The sequence below is a fragment of the Heterodontus francisci genome, chromosome 5 (genome assembly GCF_036365525.1).
Source record: "Heterodontus francisci isolate sHetFra1 chromosome 5, sHetFra1.hap1, whole genome shotgun sequence".
Taxonomy (NCBI): Eukaryota; Metazoa; Chordata; class Chondrichthyes; order Heterodontiformes; family Heterodontidae; genus Heterodontus; species Heterodontus francisci.
Window position 1 is genome coordinate 79,300,353 of NC_090375.1, and position 17,241 is coordinate 79,317,593.

The 17,241-nt window shown below is 42.3% G+C and overlaps 1 protein-coding gene across 3 annotated transcripts in view; it reads left to right on the forward strand.

Annotated features, from left to right (window-relative positions):
• Nucleotides 1-17,241, forward strand: part of snx16 (sorting nexin 16) — a 53,468-nt gene that overhangs the window by 27,324 nt on the left and 8,903 nt on the right. For 2 of the 3 annotated variants that reach the window (XM_068031673.1, XM_068031671.1), the window contains exons 3-5: nt 89-175; nt 7,829-7,977; nt 11,880-11,949. In XM_068031673.1, coding sequence (XP_067887774.1) covers nt 89-175; nt 7,829-7,977; nt 11,880-11,949 — 306 coding nt within the window. The remainder of the gene's footprint in view (nt 1-88; nt 176-7,828; nt 7,978-11,879; nt 11,950-17,241) is intronic. The other variant, XM_068031674.1, reaches the window with a different exon arrangement.

Below are 17,241 nucleotides of genomic sequence, written 5' to 3' on the forward strand. Positions count from 1 at the left end.
CTCTAAATACTTAACAATTAAATTGTTGAACATTATTTTGAACCTACAATTTTGCATGTACACTTTTACATCATTTTGTTAATCATAGGTTTACAAGATACTTGTGAAAAATCATCTAGACGAGAGCTGGGTGGTTTTTAGGAGATATACAGATTTTTCACGACTGAATGACAAGGTTTGTAACATTTTATTTTTCCTTAAATAGACTGATAGAAAAACTATTTTAAAGTAGCACTTAAAACATAAATAATGCAAGTTCAGATTTAATGCAAATATGGAGCTGAGGAAATAACTATGTAGGCGCATACTCTCAAATTTGCATTTCTTGTTACAGATGGTTTTTTCATCTTAATTGAATTGATGACATATGAAATCTCTGGGGCACATGTCAAAGAAAAATTCCAAAATAGAAACTTTGTTTTGAAGATGTGCTAGTGAGATTCTTTTTTGAAGCTGCTTATATTGATAGCTCATTAGCATACCTGATAGTGTATTTGCCCACAGAGCCATACAGACCAGGGTAAACCTACATCTAATCCCTACTCTGCTGAGTTAGGTGGTAGGGAAGTTATGATGTGCATTGGCATGAGTCACCACCTTCAAGAAGGAAAAGGAGAAAGATGTTTCCAGTATATGCTTGTACAATTGAAATGTATTGCAGTGACGCTGTCCTTTTATATGTGATCAAGCAGAAAGAATTGCTGCATCACAGATACAAGCTGAATATCAGAGGGGAAGGGCAGAAAGAAAGAATAGCTGCCCTTGACAACAAAGCACCTTTCAACAGGATATAGCAACGAGGATTCCTAGCGAAAATGAGGTCAATGGGCATTAAATGAAAACCAATCCACCAGCTGGAGACATACCTGACACAAAGGAAAATGGGTCTGGTTTTTGGAGAATATTGCATCCCAGGGCATCATTGCAGAAGTTCCTTTGGGAAGCATCCTTGGCACAAAAATCTTCAGTTATTTCATCAATGACCTTCCCTCTGCCAAAAATCAGGAGGGGGGTTGTTCATTGATTTTACTGTGTTCGGCTCTATTCACAACTCCTTTGATAATGAAGCAGCTTATGCAAGCCTACAGAAGGGCATTCCACCATGGCAGAAGGTGGAATTTGAATTCAATTAATAAATCTGGAATTAAAAGCTGGTCTAATGATGGCCATGAAACCATTGTCATTTGTTGTAAAAACCCATCTGGTTCACTAATGTCCTTTAGGGAAGGAAATCTGCCATCCTTACCTGGTCTGGCCTACATACGACTCCAGACCCACAGTAATGTGGTTAACTCTCACATGCCCTCTGAAATGGCCTAGCAAGCCACTCAGTTGTATCTAACTGCTATGAAATCATGAAGGAATGAAACCGGACGGACTACCCAGCATCGACCTAGGCACTGGAAACGACAACGGCAAAGCCAGCCCTGTCGACCCTGCCAAGTCCTCCTTACTGGGGGCTTGTGCCAAAGTTGGGAGAACTGTGTCTCAGACTAGTCTGGAAACAGCCTGACATAGTCATACTTCCCGAAACATGCCTTAGAGACAATGTCCCAGACACTGCCATTACCAATCCCCGGGTATGTCCTGTCCCACCAGCAGGACAGACCCAGCAAAGGTGGCGGCACAGTGATATACAATTGGGAGGGAGTTGCCCTGGGAGTCCTCAGCATTAGATCCAGACCCCATGAAGTGTCATGGCATCAGGTCAAAAATGGGCAAGGGAACCTCTGGCTGATTACCACCGGCTGCCCTCCCTTGGCTGATTGATCAGAGCTCCTCCATGTCGAACAGCACTTGGAGGAAGCACTGAGGGTGGCAAGGGTGCAGAATGTACTCTGGGTGGGGGACTTCAATGTCCATCACCAAGAGTGGCTCGGCAGCACCACTACTGACCGAGCTGGCCGAGTCCTCAAGGACATAGTTGCACGACTGGGTCTCTGGCAGATGGTGAGCGAAACAACAAGAGGAAAAAATGTACTTGACCTCGTCCTCATCATCTTCACATTGAGGATACCCTCCATCATGTTGTGTGGCACTACCACTGTGCTAAATGGGAGAGATTTCAAGCAGATCTAGCAATGCAAAACTGGGCATCCATGAAGCGCTGTGGGCCATCATCAGAATTGTACTCAACTACAATCTGTAACCTCGTGGCCTGGCATATCCCCCACTCTGCCATTACCATCAAGTCGGGGGACCAACCTGGTTCAATGAAGAGTCCAGGAGGTCATGCCAGGAGCAGCACCAGACATAGCTCAAAATGAAATGTTAGCCTGGTGAAGCTACAACACAGGACTACTCGCATGCCAAAAAGCATAAGCAGCATGTGATGGAGCTAAGCGATCCCACAACCAACGGATCTGATCTAAGCTCTGCAACCTGCCATATCCAGTCGTGCATGGTGGTGGACAATTAAACAACTAACTGGAGGAGGTGGCTCCACAAATATCCCCATCGTCAGTGAAGGGGGAGCCCAGCACATCAGTGCAAAAGATAAGGCTGAAGCATTTGCAACAATCTTCAGCCAGAAGTACAGTGTGAATGGTCAATCTCAGCCTCCTCCTGAACTCCCCAGCATCACAGATGCCAGTCTTCAGCCAATTCAATTCACCCAGCGTGATATTAAGAAATGACTGAAGGCACTGGATACTGCAAAGGCTATGGACCCTGACAACATTCCAGCCATAGTACTGAAGACCTGTGCTCCAGAACTTCCTGCACCCCGAACCAAGCTGTTCCAGTACAGCTACAACACTGGCATCTACCCAGGCAATGTGGAAAATTGCCCAGGTATGTCCTGTACACAAAAAGCAGGACAAGTCCAGCCCGACCAATTAGTGCCCCATCAGTCTACTCTCAATCATCAGTAAAGTGATGGAAGGTGTTGTCAACAGTGCTATCAAACATTTCCGTCATAATAACCTGCTCAGCGATGCTCAGTTTGGGTTCTGCTAGGGCCACTCAGCTCCTGACCTCATTACAGCTTTTGCTCAAACATGGACATGGAGCTGAACTCAAGAGGTGAGGTGAGTGACTGCCCTTGACATCAAGGCAGCATTTGACCGAGTATGGCTTCAAGGAGCCCTAGCAAAACTGGAGTCAGTGGTAATCAGTGGCAATCTTCTGCTGTTGGAGTCATACCTAGCGCAAAGGAAGATGGTTGTGGTTGTTGGAGGTCAATCATCTCAGCTCTAGGACATCACTGCAGGAGTTCCTCAGGGTAGTGTCCTAGGCCCAACCATCTTCAGCTGTTTCATCAATGGCCTTCCTTTCAATCATAAGGTCAGAAGTGGGGATGTTCGCTGATGATTGCACAATGTTCAGCACCATTTGCGACTCCTCAGATCGTAAAGCAGTCCATGTAGAAATGCAGCAAGACCTGGCCAATATCCAGGCTTGGGCGGGTAAGTGGCATGTAACATTTGCATCACACAAGTGCCAGGCAATGACCATCTGCAATAAGAGAGAATCAGATCATCTCCCCTTGAAATTCAATGGCATTACCATCGCTGATTCCCCCACTATCAACATCCTGGGGGGTTATCATTGACCAGAAACTGAACTGGAGTAGCCATATAAATACCGTAGCTGCAAGAGCAGGTCAGAGGCTAGGAATCCTGCGGCGAGTAACTCACCTCCTGACTCCCCAAAGCCTGTCCCCACCTACAAGGCACAAGACAGGAGTGTGATGGAATACTCTGCACTTGCCTAGATGGGTGCAGCTCCAACAGCACTCGAGAAGCTCCCCACCATCCAGGACAAAGCAGCCTGCTTGTTTTTCAGGCCCTCCACCACTGACGCACAGTGGCAGCAGTGTGTACCATCTACAAGATGCACTGCAGCAATGCACCAAGGCTCCTTAGACAGCACCTTCCAAACCCGCAACCTCTACCAACTAGAAGGACAAGGGCAGCAAATACATGGGAACACCACCAGCTGCAAGTTCCCCTCCAAGCCCCACACCATCCTGACGTGGAACTATATCGCTGCTCCTTCACTGTTGCTGGGTCAAAATCCTGGAACTCCTTTCATACAGCACTGAGGGTGTACCTACCTCACATGGACTGCAGTGGTTCAAGAAGACAGCTCACCACCACCTTCTCGAGGGCAATTAGGGATGGGCAATAAATTCTGGCCTAGCCAGCAACATCTACATCCCATGAACGAATAAAAAAAAATGTGAATAGCATCAAGTCTTGGGCTGATAAGAGGCAGGTAGCATCCTCACTACAAAAATATCAGTGATCATCTTTTGAGAGAGCCCAGCCATTTTTCCTTAGTCTTCAACAACACCATTGGTGCTGAGAGCCCATCATTAGCATCTTGTTTCGGGGTCGGTGGGGACGGGGTTGTCACCGTTGATGTAAAGTTTAACTGTATCAGCTGTATCCACATAGATTATAAGGGCAGAGCTGGCTTTACTCTTGGCTCAACCACCTGCCACTTCAAAGCTCATCAGTCATCCACAACATTCAAGTCAGGAGTAATTGAATAAACACCACTAGATTGCATGGGTGTAGCCATAACAGTCAAGAAGCTTGAGCATTATTCAAAACACAGTTTATTTGATCAGTGCCACTACACCCTGGCTGCAGTATGTACAATCTACAGGATGCACTGCAGAAACTCAGTTATTTTGCCAGTACTTCCCTCCCCTGCAACCTCTATCACCAAGGACTGGTGCAGCAATGTCATTGGATCACCAAGTTGCACGTCGTTCTGACTTGGATGTATATCGATGTTCCCTCATCATTAATAGCTCAATATACTGAAATTCCCTACCCAATACCATTGTGGGAGCTGCATTGCCACAAGAGCTGCAGTAGTTCAAGTAGAAGGCCCAATGGCACTATCATTTGAGGCAACTAGGGATGGGCAACAAATGTGACCTTGCTAGCATTGCCCAAATCCTGAAAACATTTTTAAAAATGAGATATCACTAATGGTGCTGGAAAGTTTTTTTTGGGGCCCTGAACTTTTAAACGGTGAGTCTCTACCATTTAGGGAAATAAATCATTTTATTGTAAATGGCTCCCTTTTTGATTTAATTTAGTTACATTTTGTTTGTGGCCTTTCTTCTTTCAACCCCCCCCCCCCCCTCCCCCGTTTCTCTCTCCTGAAGCAGTGGAGCTGTGCTCTATTTTCTCTCTCAATTCTCACTGAGCTTTAGAAAGTGACATACAGATTAGATCCTGTCTTAATTCAATATCCACCTGCAGAGTTTCCTCCAGGGATCACTGGATAATGGTCAGGAGCAAGATTACTGAGTCTAATTGAAGGACCCATATTGCCACCTTGGCTGAAAACATACACCAGGGATTAAACATTGACTCTTCCTTGTCTGTTTGGTTCAGTATTGCATAGGGTAGCCAGCCTTCCTGGATTGTCTGGGAGTCTCCTGGAATGAAGGATTAGTCTCTCAGGCAATGCAGCTCACAACATGGGAGAGGAGTGCTTGCAATTTGTGTCTGTGCACACTTCACAATGGTGACCGTCTAATGCTGCATTAACAGATGACCCGAGGGGATGTAATGAATGCGGAATCATCCATCTAATCCAGGATCATGTTGCACTGTACATGCGCGCTGCTCCAAATGCGATTCTCCCCAGCCCTGGTCTTGATACGGTCAGTTCTGAGATTCTGGGGTTAATGATGGATGTCTGTACCCAGACTGCATGGCAAGCTAGAATAAGCTGTACTCCTTTCAAAGCAACTAGCTAGATTTTTATAGATCAAATATTGCCATACTTTATAAGAACACTTGATGCTAACTTGCCATTTACATTTAGAAATAATGCATGGAAATAACTGAATCAACAAAGCTTCAAGTTTAATGCATCTTCCACACAATGTCCTGACTTGTATCTTCCATCAAACCATTCTATAGTTATTCTATAAATTACAAGGAAAGTGAAATCAGTATAATACAATAAAAAGAATTTACCAAAGAACAACATAATCCATGCTCCCTTGATTCAGAAGATGAACTATGCAGTTTTTTAGTTGGTATCATCGAAATAATACAAATGTCATAAAGCAAAACAATGGCTGAAAGATATTTTCCTCCTATATATGTGTTTTCTTTTCTCTATTGGCCAGTTTCTTTGGAACTTTTTCTGAGAACAAGGGGTAAAAATCTTGTTGAGCATTTTTTGTAAAAATGATGAGTACAAAATGAGCTTACCTGCTTTGTATTTATTGAAACACTTTTGGTTAAATTATTGATCCCCACTTTCACAGCAGAAGGCTCTTTGTAATTTACCTGGTGAATTTATTAACTCATTCTAAATTTTCCTGTATGGAAACCAAGCTGTGCCATAATTTGATAACATTTTTTGATATCAAAATTCAAGTTTACAGGAGACCAAATTAGTAGACAATTTATACCCTGGAAAATGGAAAAAATTGAAGTTAGGCACCCCCTCACTCCTGCAACTGGACTAGATGGGCCGTACCTACAAATACAGCGAGCATTTTTTATGTGCAGAATGAGGTTTGTACTCTTTATGGTAACATCATCCCATGTACATTGGTTACCTTAGCCTTTTTAAATCACATTCCATATGTTAAGAAGCGCCATTATTTGTTTTTGGCTTTACTTGCCAAATGGATCAGCTGCCTATCAGCCACTAATCGAGATCCAGACAGTGTTCCATTGTGTTTTAGAAAGTTCTGTTTTTAAAGAGAAAAGATCCTTTTACACTGTTTACAAAAGATATGGGGAAATAAATATTTAAATCTGGACGCATCTTTAAATCTGGAATTGCTAGTGATGGAGCTGTCAGATAGCTCCAAGTAAAATTATTTTAGTAGGTATGTTTTCCAATTAACATGACTGCGGATAACTCTTCAGAGGTTTAATGCTTCGTTGGATATGTTAACATATTTTACAAGTTCCAGGCATAGAGAAACAGTGCAAGGGAAGTATTTAATGTGTGGCTGAACCAGAAAGTTGGTAATGCAAGGTTTGTGTTTCAGATGCACTATCGGCCTAGGTTGTATATTTACCCACTGAGCTAGGGTAAACAGGGATGTGCAATAAATGCTGCCTTGCCAGCATTGCCCACATCCTGGGAACAAATATTTTAAAAATCAGATGATTTTACTAATGGTGCTCTTACGTTTTTTGGGCCCTGGTTTTTTAGTGATTCTGTCGACTAAATGAAATAAATTTTCTTACAAATAGCTCCATGTTTGACATAAAGTTGGCTTTTTTTAAAGTGTGGCCTTTCTCTTTATCAGGCTCTAATTTAGCAGTTCACTTCAATTTTTAGTATTTGAAACAAAATCATAAGTTAAAGATTGAAATGTAATGTTAAGTTCCACAGTATTGGTACTGGGTTGTGATCTTTAGTTGGTTTGATTCCAAATTGCATTACTTTAAGCCAAAATTGTCAATTTGACCATTTCACTGTGTAGTAGAAAGTATCATGAAGTAGTTCCACTCATTCAAACAAAGTTAACCCCTCTCGAGATTATCTGTTCATAAATAGAAGTAGTCTCAATGCTAGAATTCTTTGGCAGTCAGCTTGTGTAAAGAGAAAATACAGGGTTTGTGTTTCAGGTAGGTTGCATTAAGTGCTTAGATGTAAATATTTGTGTAATGCGTTACATTTGTATCCACATAACTTAGATTAGAGTTCATAATTATATATTCACAGGCTCTTTACATATCAGACTTTTATTTTTTGTATGCGTGGATGTAGATTTAATATAATCAAAGAACTTTTCTAAGAAAGCTGTTCGAGCAAGGATGTGTTGGCACCAAGAAATTCCATTTAACCAATAAAACAAAAACTGTGACATTCTTCAAATTTCTTCCAGCTGAAGGAGATGTTTCCAGGTTTTCGTCTTGCACTTCCTCCCAAACGTTGGTTCAAGGATAATTATGACCCTAACTTTCTGGAAGACAGACAACTAGGACTGCAGGCATTTCTGCAAAATCTCGTGGCGCACAAAGATATTGCTAACAGGTATTTAAGCTTTCCATACATCATGACTAATGTTTATCGTCTTTCCTACATTACAACAGTGACTACACTTCAAAAGTATTTTGTTGGCTGTAAAGTGCTTGGGATGTTCTGTGGTCATGAAAGGTGCTATATAAATGGAAGTCCTTTTTATAGCAGTTAATTGGACCATTGCTAACATGGCCACTTTTTACTGCCTACAAGGGTGGTGGAAGCGGAGAGGATGAAAATTGGATGGGCGCTTACGAATACGAACATACGAATTAGGAGCAAGAGTAGGCCACTCGGCCTTTTGAGCCTGCTCCGCCATTCAGTAAGTTCATGGCTGAACTGTTACTCCACATTTCCACCTACCCCCGATAACCTTCCACCCCCTTGCTTGTCAAGAATCTATCTACCTCTGCCTTAAAAAAAATTCAAAGACTCTGCTTCCACTGCCTTCTGAGGAAGAGAATTCCAGAGACTCTCAACCCTCTAAGAGAAAAAATTTCTCATCTTTGTCTTAAATGGGCGACCCCTTATTTTTAAGCAGTGACCCCCTAGTTCTAGATTCTCCCACAAGGGGAAACATCCTTTCCATATCCATCCTGTCAAGACCCCTCAGGATATTGTATCAATCAAGTCTCCTCTTACTCTTCTAAATTCCAGCGGATACAAGCTGAGCCCGTCCAGTCTTTCCTCATAAGACAGCCCGCCCATTCCAGGTATTAGTCTAGTAAACCTTCTCTGTGCTGCCTCCAACGCATTTACATCCTTCCTTACTAGTATTGTACACAGTACTCCAGATGTGGTCTCATCAATGCCCTGTATAGCTGAAACATAACCTCCCTACTTTTGTATTCAATTCCCTTCACGATAAACGATAACATTCTATTAGCTTTCCTAATTAAGTGCTGTACCTGCATACTAACCTTTTGCGATTCAAGCACTAGGACACCCAGATCCCTCTGCATCTCCGAGCTCTGCAATCTCTCACATTTAGATAATATGCTTTTTTATTCTTCCTGTCAAAGTGGACAATTTCACACTTTCCCGCATTATACTCCATTTACCAGGTCTTTGCCCACTCACTTAACACATCTCTCTCCCTTTGTAGCCCCCTTATGTCTTCTTCACAAGTTACTTTCCTACCTATCTTTGCGTCATCAGCAAATTTAGCAACCATACCTTCGGTCCCGTCATCTAAGTCATTTCTATGAATTGTAAAAAGTTGAGGCCCCAGCACAGATCCCTGTGGCATACCACTCGTTACATCTTGCCAACCAGAAAATGACCCATTTATGCCTACTCTCTGTTTCCTGTTAGCTAGCCAATCTTCCATCCATGCCAATATGTTACTCCCTACACCATGAGCTTTTATTTTCTGCAATAACCTTTGATATGGCATCTTATCAAATGCCTTCTGGAAATCTAAGCCAAAGACTTGCAGGTTGATAGGTAACTTGGCCATTGTAAATTGCCCCTAGTGTAGGTAGGAGAATGGTGGGGATATGGTAGGGAACATGGGATTAATGTAGGATTAGTATAAATGGGTGGTTGTTGGTCAGCACAGACTCGGTGGGCCGAAGGGCCTGTTTCAGTGCTGTATCTCTTTAAAAAAAAATAATAAAAAAAAATAAAATAATACATCCGCCGGTTCCCCTTTATCCATAGCACATGTAACTCCCTCAAAAACCCCCAATAGATTGGCAACATGATTTCCCTTTCAAAAAACCATGTTGACTCTGCTTGATTACCTTGAATTTCTCTAAATGCCCTGCTATATCGTCTTTAATAATAGGTTCTAACATTTTCTCTAAGGCAGTTGTTAAGCTAACTGGCCTGTAGTTTCCTGCTTTCTGTCTCCCTCCCTTTTTGAATAAAGGACTTATATTCGCTATTTTCCAATCTTAGTTTTTTTTAGTTTAGAGATACAGCACTGAAACAGGCCCTTCAGCCCACCGAGTCTGCGCCGACCATCAACCACCCGTTTATACTAATCCTATACTAATTCCATATTCCGACCACATCCCCACTTGTCCCTATATTATTCCTTCCACCTCCCTATACTAGGGGCAATTTCTAATAGCCAATTTTACCTATCAACCTGCAAGTCTTTGGCATGTGGGAGGAAACCGGAGCACCCGGAGGAAACCCACACAGACACAGGGAGAACTTACAAACTCCACACAGGCAGTACCCGGAATTGAACCCGGGTTGCTGGAGCTGTGAGGCTGCGGTGCTAACCACTGCGCCACTGTGCCGCCCCAAATCTAATGGAACCTTCCCCGAATCTAGGGAATTTTGGAAAATTAAAACTAACGCATCAACTATCTCACTAGCCACTTCTTTTAACACCTTAGGATGAAGTCCATTAGGACTGGGGTTTGTCAGCCCGCATCTCCAACAATTTGTTCAGTACCACTTCCCTGGTGATTGTAATTTTCTTGAGTTCCTCCCTCCCTTCCATTTCCTGACTTACAGCGAATACTGGGATTTTAATTGTATCCTCTTATAACTTATTACCCTTGACGGTAATAAACCCGCAGGGCTTCGGGGATAGAGTGGAGGAATGAGACTGATTTGGAGTGCTCTACAGAGAGCTCGCATGGACTCGATGGGCTGAATGGGCACCTTGTGTGTCATAATGACTCCAAGACCCAATTTATTCTTGCTCTTACATAGTTGAGACTTGGGACCCATTAGTCCTCTCCAGGCTGTTAAACTGGAATAATCAAATGTTATGAATTGGTTTTAATATGAGGAATCTTCCATTCCTACCCCATTCTAATAATATTAAAAGTGAGCTTTATGGATAGCAATTTGGCACCTCTGGTAGGTTTTTAAAAATTTGTTATTAAACAGTTGCAGATTGGTTGCAGGCTTTTTTTTTTAATGGATATTTAATGAATAATCAGAAGATAAATTTCTTCCTCTTTGTCTCTTTAAAAAAAATTACTTTAATGGTTGAGAGGCCCCATTTCAATTAATGAACTGAAAGTGTCTTTCGGTAGATCTATTCTTTTAAAAATGACTTCCAAGAATGTTCTACAGACTCCTATCTTTTTTTGTCGGGCTACTAATATGAATATTTAGCCCCATGAATGCAGCAGTGGCTTAAAAAATGGTAGTTCCAATTCTCATGTTGGAGGCTGGAATAATAAATAGAAGATGTCATGCACATTTATATAAACCCAGTGCCAGTGCTGCTTGTATCACCACAGCCACTGTTGGAACTTGAATCAAATTCTAACATTTTATTTTGAATTGAACCACTTTTTGTTTACCAAAGCATATTTATTTTTTGTGACAAAATTGGGACTGTTGGTTTTTTTTTTTTAAGTCCTGAGAGTATTTTGGATGCTGTTAGAAGGTATGAATGCGTCTTTCTTTTGCATTCTGTACTTGCCAAAGAGAGGTTGTGGCAGAGGAGATCAACATGTTTAGCAGAAAATCAACTTGCACTAAGCTGCTAATACCTTTTTAAGTAAATCTAGATATTTCTGCCATACATGGGATTCCTTCATTGTTTCCCCATATAATCCAAATAAAATAGAACCTTTAACATTATATTTCTTCATGTGCTCTTAATGGTTGAACATAAATTGGGGATTTAAGTGAACTCGAATTTTTATTAAATGCTGAGAAAGCATCATTGTGGAGAATGCCAGCTCCACAGAAATGGAGAGTTTCTGGGGGGAAATGGCAACACTAACTGAAAATGTAAATGAACAGTGATTAATGGCAAAACAAAGTTTACGATGCGTCCATTTGAAGAACTTGGGCCCGCTATACTGCTTCTTTTAAATTAACCCTGAATACCGGGGGACTTGTCTTCAATCTGTTTATACAAATGCGTGGAACTTGTCGGAAATTGATCTGCAACCAAATCCATCTTCTCTACTGAAGTAACCTTGTCTTTTCAGCACTTCGGTGAGAGAGTTTTTATGTCTGGATGATCCACCAGGTCCCTTTGACAGCCTAGAAGAGAGTAGGGTAAGTCTTTAGTTTAATTCTCTGAGGTGTAATATGATTACAGCAAATGAACAAATGGTTTCTGTGCACAATAGTATCATTGTTTTAATAGATATTGAAACATTTGTTGAAGAAAGCAGGAACGCTAGCCATGGGTGAAGTTCATATAGTAGGTTCCAGTACTTTTTAATGTTGAATATGTCGATGCGAAGTGACCTCATGTCGGCAAACGTTGCCGGATTTTAGTCAAAAAATCAACGTCTGAGATGTTGCTATAAATGTTACTGAGCCTGGACAAGCACTCAATCTTTTATTTATAATTCCTGCTGCAATATTTTTTAGATGCTGTGCAAGCTGGATGAAAATAGTGCACTTATGTTTTGGAGGGATAATTTTTATTTTGTGTCTATAAATCTACCCTTTCATGCACGTTTGTAAGACCTCCTTCCTGTTGTCACGGCTGATTGCCCTTGTGATGCTGATTGTGTTGTTATTGATCATGCGTTTGTATCTAAATCTGGCTAGGTTATTGGTCTTAAATTTACAAAATTTTATTCAATTTAGAGCTTCAAAATTGCAGTTGGTGTCCTGTACGTGCTTTCCATATGTGAAAGAACATAAAACTAATTCAGTGAAGGATTTGAAGAATGGTTAATTGATTTCAGTGTGACCTTTAAGTTTATAAATTTGGTATTTCCTATCATATCTACATCCGCCCTATAACTACAAAGAATGCTTCATTCCACGTCCTTTGTAGTTTAGCCTAGCCCAGTTTAATAGATTCTAATAAGCTTGCTCAGCACATAGCGTTCCTAGAATGTCATGATGTTACAATTAAGTGGTGCCACACTTGCTGATGAATTCCCACATTGTTTAAAGCCCAGAGACCTGTGCCATTGCATCAGTTCATTTTTCCTAAAATAAACATTCTTTGCTCCTTGTCTTAAGGCCTCTCATTGTCAAAATTTGGGAACTGTTTCTCAAGGCAAGCATTTGAAAGAAATTTGTTGCTTTTTAGGGCATATGATAACACCAGCAATAATTGTGCTCCTTAAGCAGCCACATAGAGTGCAGCATTGACACACAGGACAGAAATTGGAATTTTCACATTTTCTGCGAAAGCCACTAACTTCATGGAGAAACCAGAGAAAATGTAGCATTTTTCCCTTTCCCCTGCCATGGTCATCAAGGTGAGAAAGAAATATCTGATCATCGCCTTATATGTCTTAGCAAAATCAAGAAGACATATGCTCACCTCTGTAACTGGACCAACCAGAACTGCACTGCATTCAGAGAAATCCATTTGTCTGTTTTAGTTTTGTCTAGCAGTAGCAAGAAAGGATTCCTCCAATGGATGGGGAAAAAGAAGACTTGCATTTATGTGATGACTTTCACAACCTTCAGACATCCCAAACACGTCATAACCAATGAAGTACTTTTGAAGTGTAGTCACTGTTGGATTGCAGGAAACATGGAAGCCAAATTGCACACAGCAATGTTCCACGAACAGTAATGAAGTAATTTCTCTGAAGTAGTGCCAAGGGATCTTTTACATCCATCTGAGAGGGCAGATGGAGGCTTAGCTGAACATCGCATCTGAAAGACGGCATCTCCAAACATAACCCCTGTGCTTCTGATCTACATTATCTTGCAATCCAAAAGCGCCTCGATTTTAAAATTCTCATCCTTGTTTTCTGCATGTCTTCTGACCTCCCTTTCTCTGTAACCACCTCCAGCCTACAACCCTCAGATCTCTGCGCTCCTCCGATTTTGGCCTCCTGTGTATCCCCAATTTATTTTTTAAATATTCGTTCATGGGATGTGGGCATCTCTGGCTAGGCCAGCATTTATCGCCCATCCCTAATTGACCTTGAGAAGGTGGTGGTGAGCAGCTACCTTGAACCGCTGCAGTCCTTGTGGTGTAGGTACACCAACAGTGCTGTTAGGGAGGGAGTTCCAGGATTTTGACCTGGCGACAGTGAAGGAATGGCGATATAATTCCAAGTCAGGATGCTGTGTGGCTTGGAGGGGAACTTGCAGGTGGTGGTGGTCCTATGCATCTGCTGCCTTTGTCTTTCTAGATGGTAGAGGTCGTAGGTTTGGAAGGTGCTGTTGAAGGAGCCTTGGTGAGTTGCTGCAGTGCATCCTGTAGATGGTATACACTGCTGCCAGTTGGCGTCGCTGGTGAAGGGAGTGAATGTTGAAAGTGGCGGATGGGGTGCCAGTTAAGCAGGCTGCTTTGTTCTGGATGGTGTCAAGCTTCTTGAATGTTGTTGGATCTGCACCCATCCAGGCAAGTGGAGAGTATTCCATCACACTCCTGACTTGTGCCTTGTAGATGGTGGACTGGCATTGGGGAGTCAGGAGATAGAAGCATAGAAAATAGGAACAGGAGTAGGCTATTCGGCCCTTCGAGTCTGCTCCGCCATTCAATACGATCGTGGCTGATCGTCCAAACTCAGTAATATAAAAGCAAAATACTGCGGATGCTGGAAATCTGAAATAAAAACAAGAAGTGCTGGAAATACTCAGCATGTCTGGCAGCATCTGTGGAGAGAGAAGTAGAATTAACGTTTCAGGTCGGTGACCCTTCTTCAGAACTAGCAAATATTAGAAATGTAAAAGGTTATAAGCAAGGTGAGGCAGCGTTTTACTTGTAACTCTTTCAATGTAGTATACTGTATTCGCTGCTCGCAATGTGGTGGTCTCTACATTGGGGAAACCAAACGCAGAGTGGGTGACCGCTGTGCGGAACACCTCCGCTGAGTCCGCAAGCAGGACCCTGAGCTTCTGGTTGCTTGCCATTTCAACACTCCCCCCTGCCCCGCTCTCATGCACATATCTTGGTCCTGGGCTTGCTGCAGTGTTCCAGTGAACATCAACGCAAGCTCGAAGAACAGCATCTCATTTACCGATTTGGCACACTACAGCCTGGCGGACTGAACATTGAGTTCAGTAATTTCAGAGCATGACGGGGCCCCCCATTTTACTTTTATTTTTCTTTTTTTTTTCTTTTTCCTTTTTTAAATGTGTTTTGTGTTTGTTTTATTTTATTTCATCTTAGTTTGTTCAGTTTGCTTACCCACTGTTTTTTCTCATGTTTGTACTTGCGGCTGTTCAATTTTTAGTCCATTAACACCCTGTCTGTACTAATGCTTTGTCTTTCAACACACCATTAACATGTTATTTGCCTTTGCTTCACGACCTTCTGGTCAGCTATTCTGTGACCTTGTCCTATTTACACCTTCTCCTTTGTTGTCTCTTGCCCCACCCCCGCTTTACTTGCTTATAATCTTTTACATTTCTAATATTTGCTAGTTCTGAAGAAGGGTCACTGACCTGAAACGTTAACTCTGCTTCTCTCTCCACAGATGCTGCCAGATCTGCTGAGTATTTCCAGCATTTCTTGTTTTTAGTCCAAACTCAGTACCCTGTTCCCGCTTTCTCCCCGTATCCCTTGATCCCTAAGAACTATATCTAACTCTTTCTTGAATATATTTAATAATTTGGCCTCGACTGCTTTCCGTGGTAGAGAATTCCTCAGGTTCACCACTCTATAGGTGAAGAAATCCCTCCTCATCTCAGTCCTAAATGGCTTACCCCTTATCCTTAGACTGTGACCCCTGGTCCTGGACCCCCTTCCATCGGGAACATCCTTCCTGCATCTAGTCTGTCCAGTCCTGTTAGAATTTTGTAGGTTTCTATGAGATCCCCTCTCATTCTTATCAACTCTAGCGAATACAAACCTAATCGACCCAATCTCTCTTCATACGTCAGTCCTGCCATCCCAGGAATCAGTCTGGTGAACCATCGCTGCACTACCTCCGTAGCAAGAACATCCTCCGATAAGGAGACCAAAATGGCACACAATACTTCAGATGTGGTCTCACCAAAGTCTTGTATAATTGCAGCAAGACATCCTTGCTCCTGTACTCGAATCCTATCGCTATGAAGTTCAACATACCATTTGCCTTCTTAACTGCCTGCTGCACCTGCATGCTTCCTTTCAGCGACTGGTGCACAGGGACACCCAGGTCTCTCTCCACCTCCCCTTTCCTAATCGATCGCCGTTCAGATAATCTGCCTTTCTGTTTTTGCCACCAAAGTGGATAACCTCACATTTTTCCACATTATACTGCATCGGCCATGTGTTTGCCCACTCACTCAATCTGTCCAAATCACACTGGAGCTTTTCTGCATCCTCCTCACAGCTCACACTCCCGCCCAGCTTTGTGTCGTCTGCAAACTTTGATATATTACATTTAATTCTCTCATCTATATCATTAATATATATTGTGAGTAGCTGGGTCCTAGCACTGATCCCTGTGGTACCCCACTAGTCACTGCCTGCCACTCAGGAAAAGACCTGTTTATTCCTGCTCTTTGTTTCCTGTCTGCCAACCAGTTCTCTATCCACCTTACCCCCAATCCCATGTGCTTTAATTTTGCACGCTAATCGCTTATGTGGGACCTTATCGAAAGCCTTCTGAAAATCCAAATACACCACGTCCACTAGTTCTCCCTTATCTATTCTACTAGTTACATCTGCAAAAAATTCCAGTAGATTTGTCGAGCATGATTTCACTTTTGTAAGTCCATGTTGACTTTGTCCGATCCTGTCATTGTTTTCCAAGTGCTCTGCTATTACATCTTTTATAATGGATTCTCGCATTTTCCCCGCTACTGATGTCAGGCTACCCCGTCTATGATTCCCTGTTTTCTCTCTACCTCCTTTTTTAAATAGTGGAGTTACATTAGCTACCCTCCAATCCATTGGAACTATTCCAGAGTCTATAGAATTTTGAAAAATGACCAGCAATGCATCTACTATTTCAAGAGCCACTTCCTTGAGTACTCTGGGATGTAGATTATCAGGCCCTGGGGATTTATCATCAGCGAATATCCCCACTTCTGATCTCATGATGGAGGGAAGGTCATTGATGCAGCAGCTGAAGATGGTCGGGTCTAGGACACTACCCTGAAGAGTTCCTGCAGTGATGTGCTGGGACTGAGATGATTGACCTCCAACAACCACAACCATCATCTTTTGTGCTAGATATCACTCTAACCAGCAGAGAGTTTTACCCTGGATTCCTTTTGACTCCAGTTTTGATGGGGCTTCTTGATGCCACACTCGGTCAAATGCTGTCTTGATGTCAAGAGCAATCACTCTCACCTCATCTCTGGATTTCAGCTATTTTGTCCATGTTTGGACCAAGGCTGTAATGAGTTCAGGAGTTAGGTGCCCTGTCAGAACCCAAACTGAGCGTTAGTGAGCAGATTATCATTGCTGCACCATTGGCAGCTGTGTCT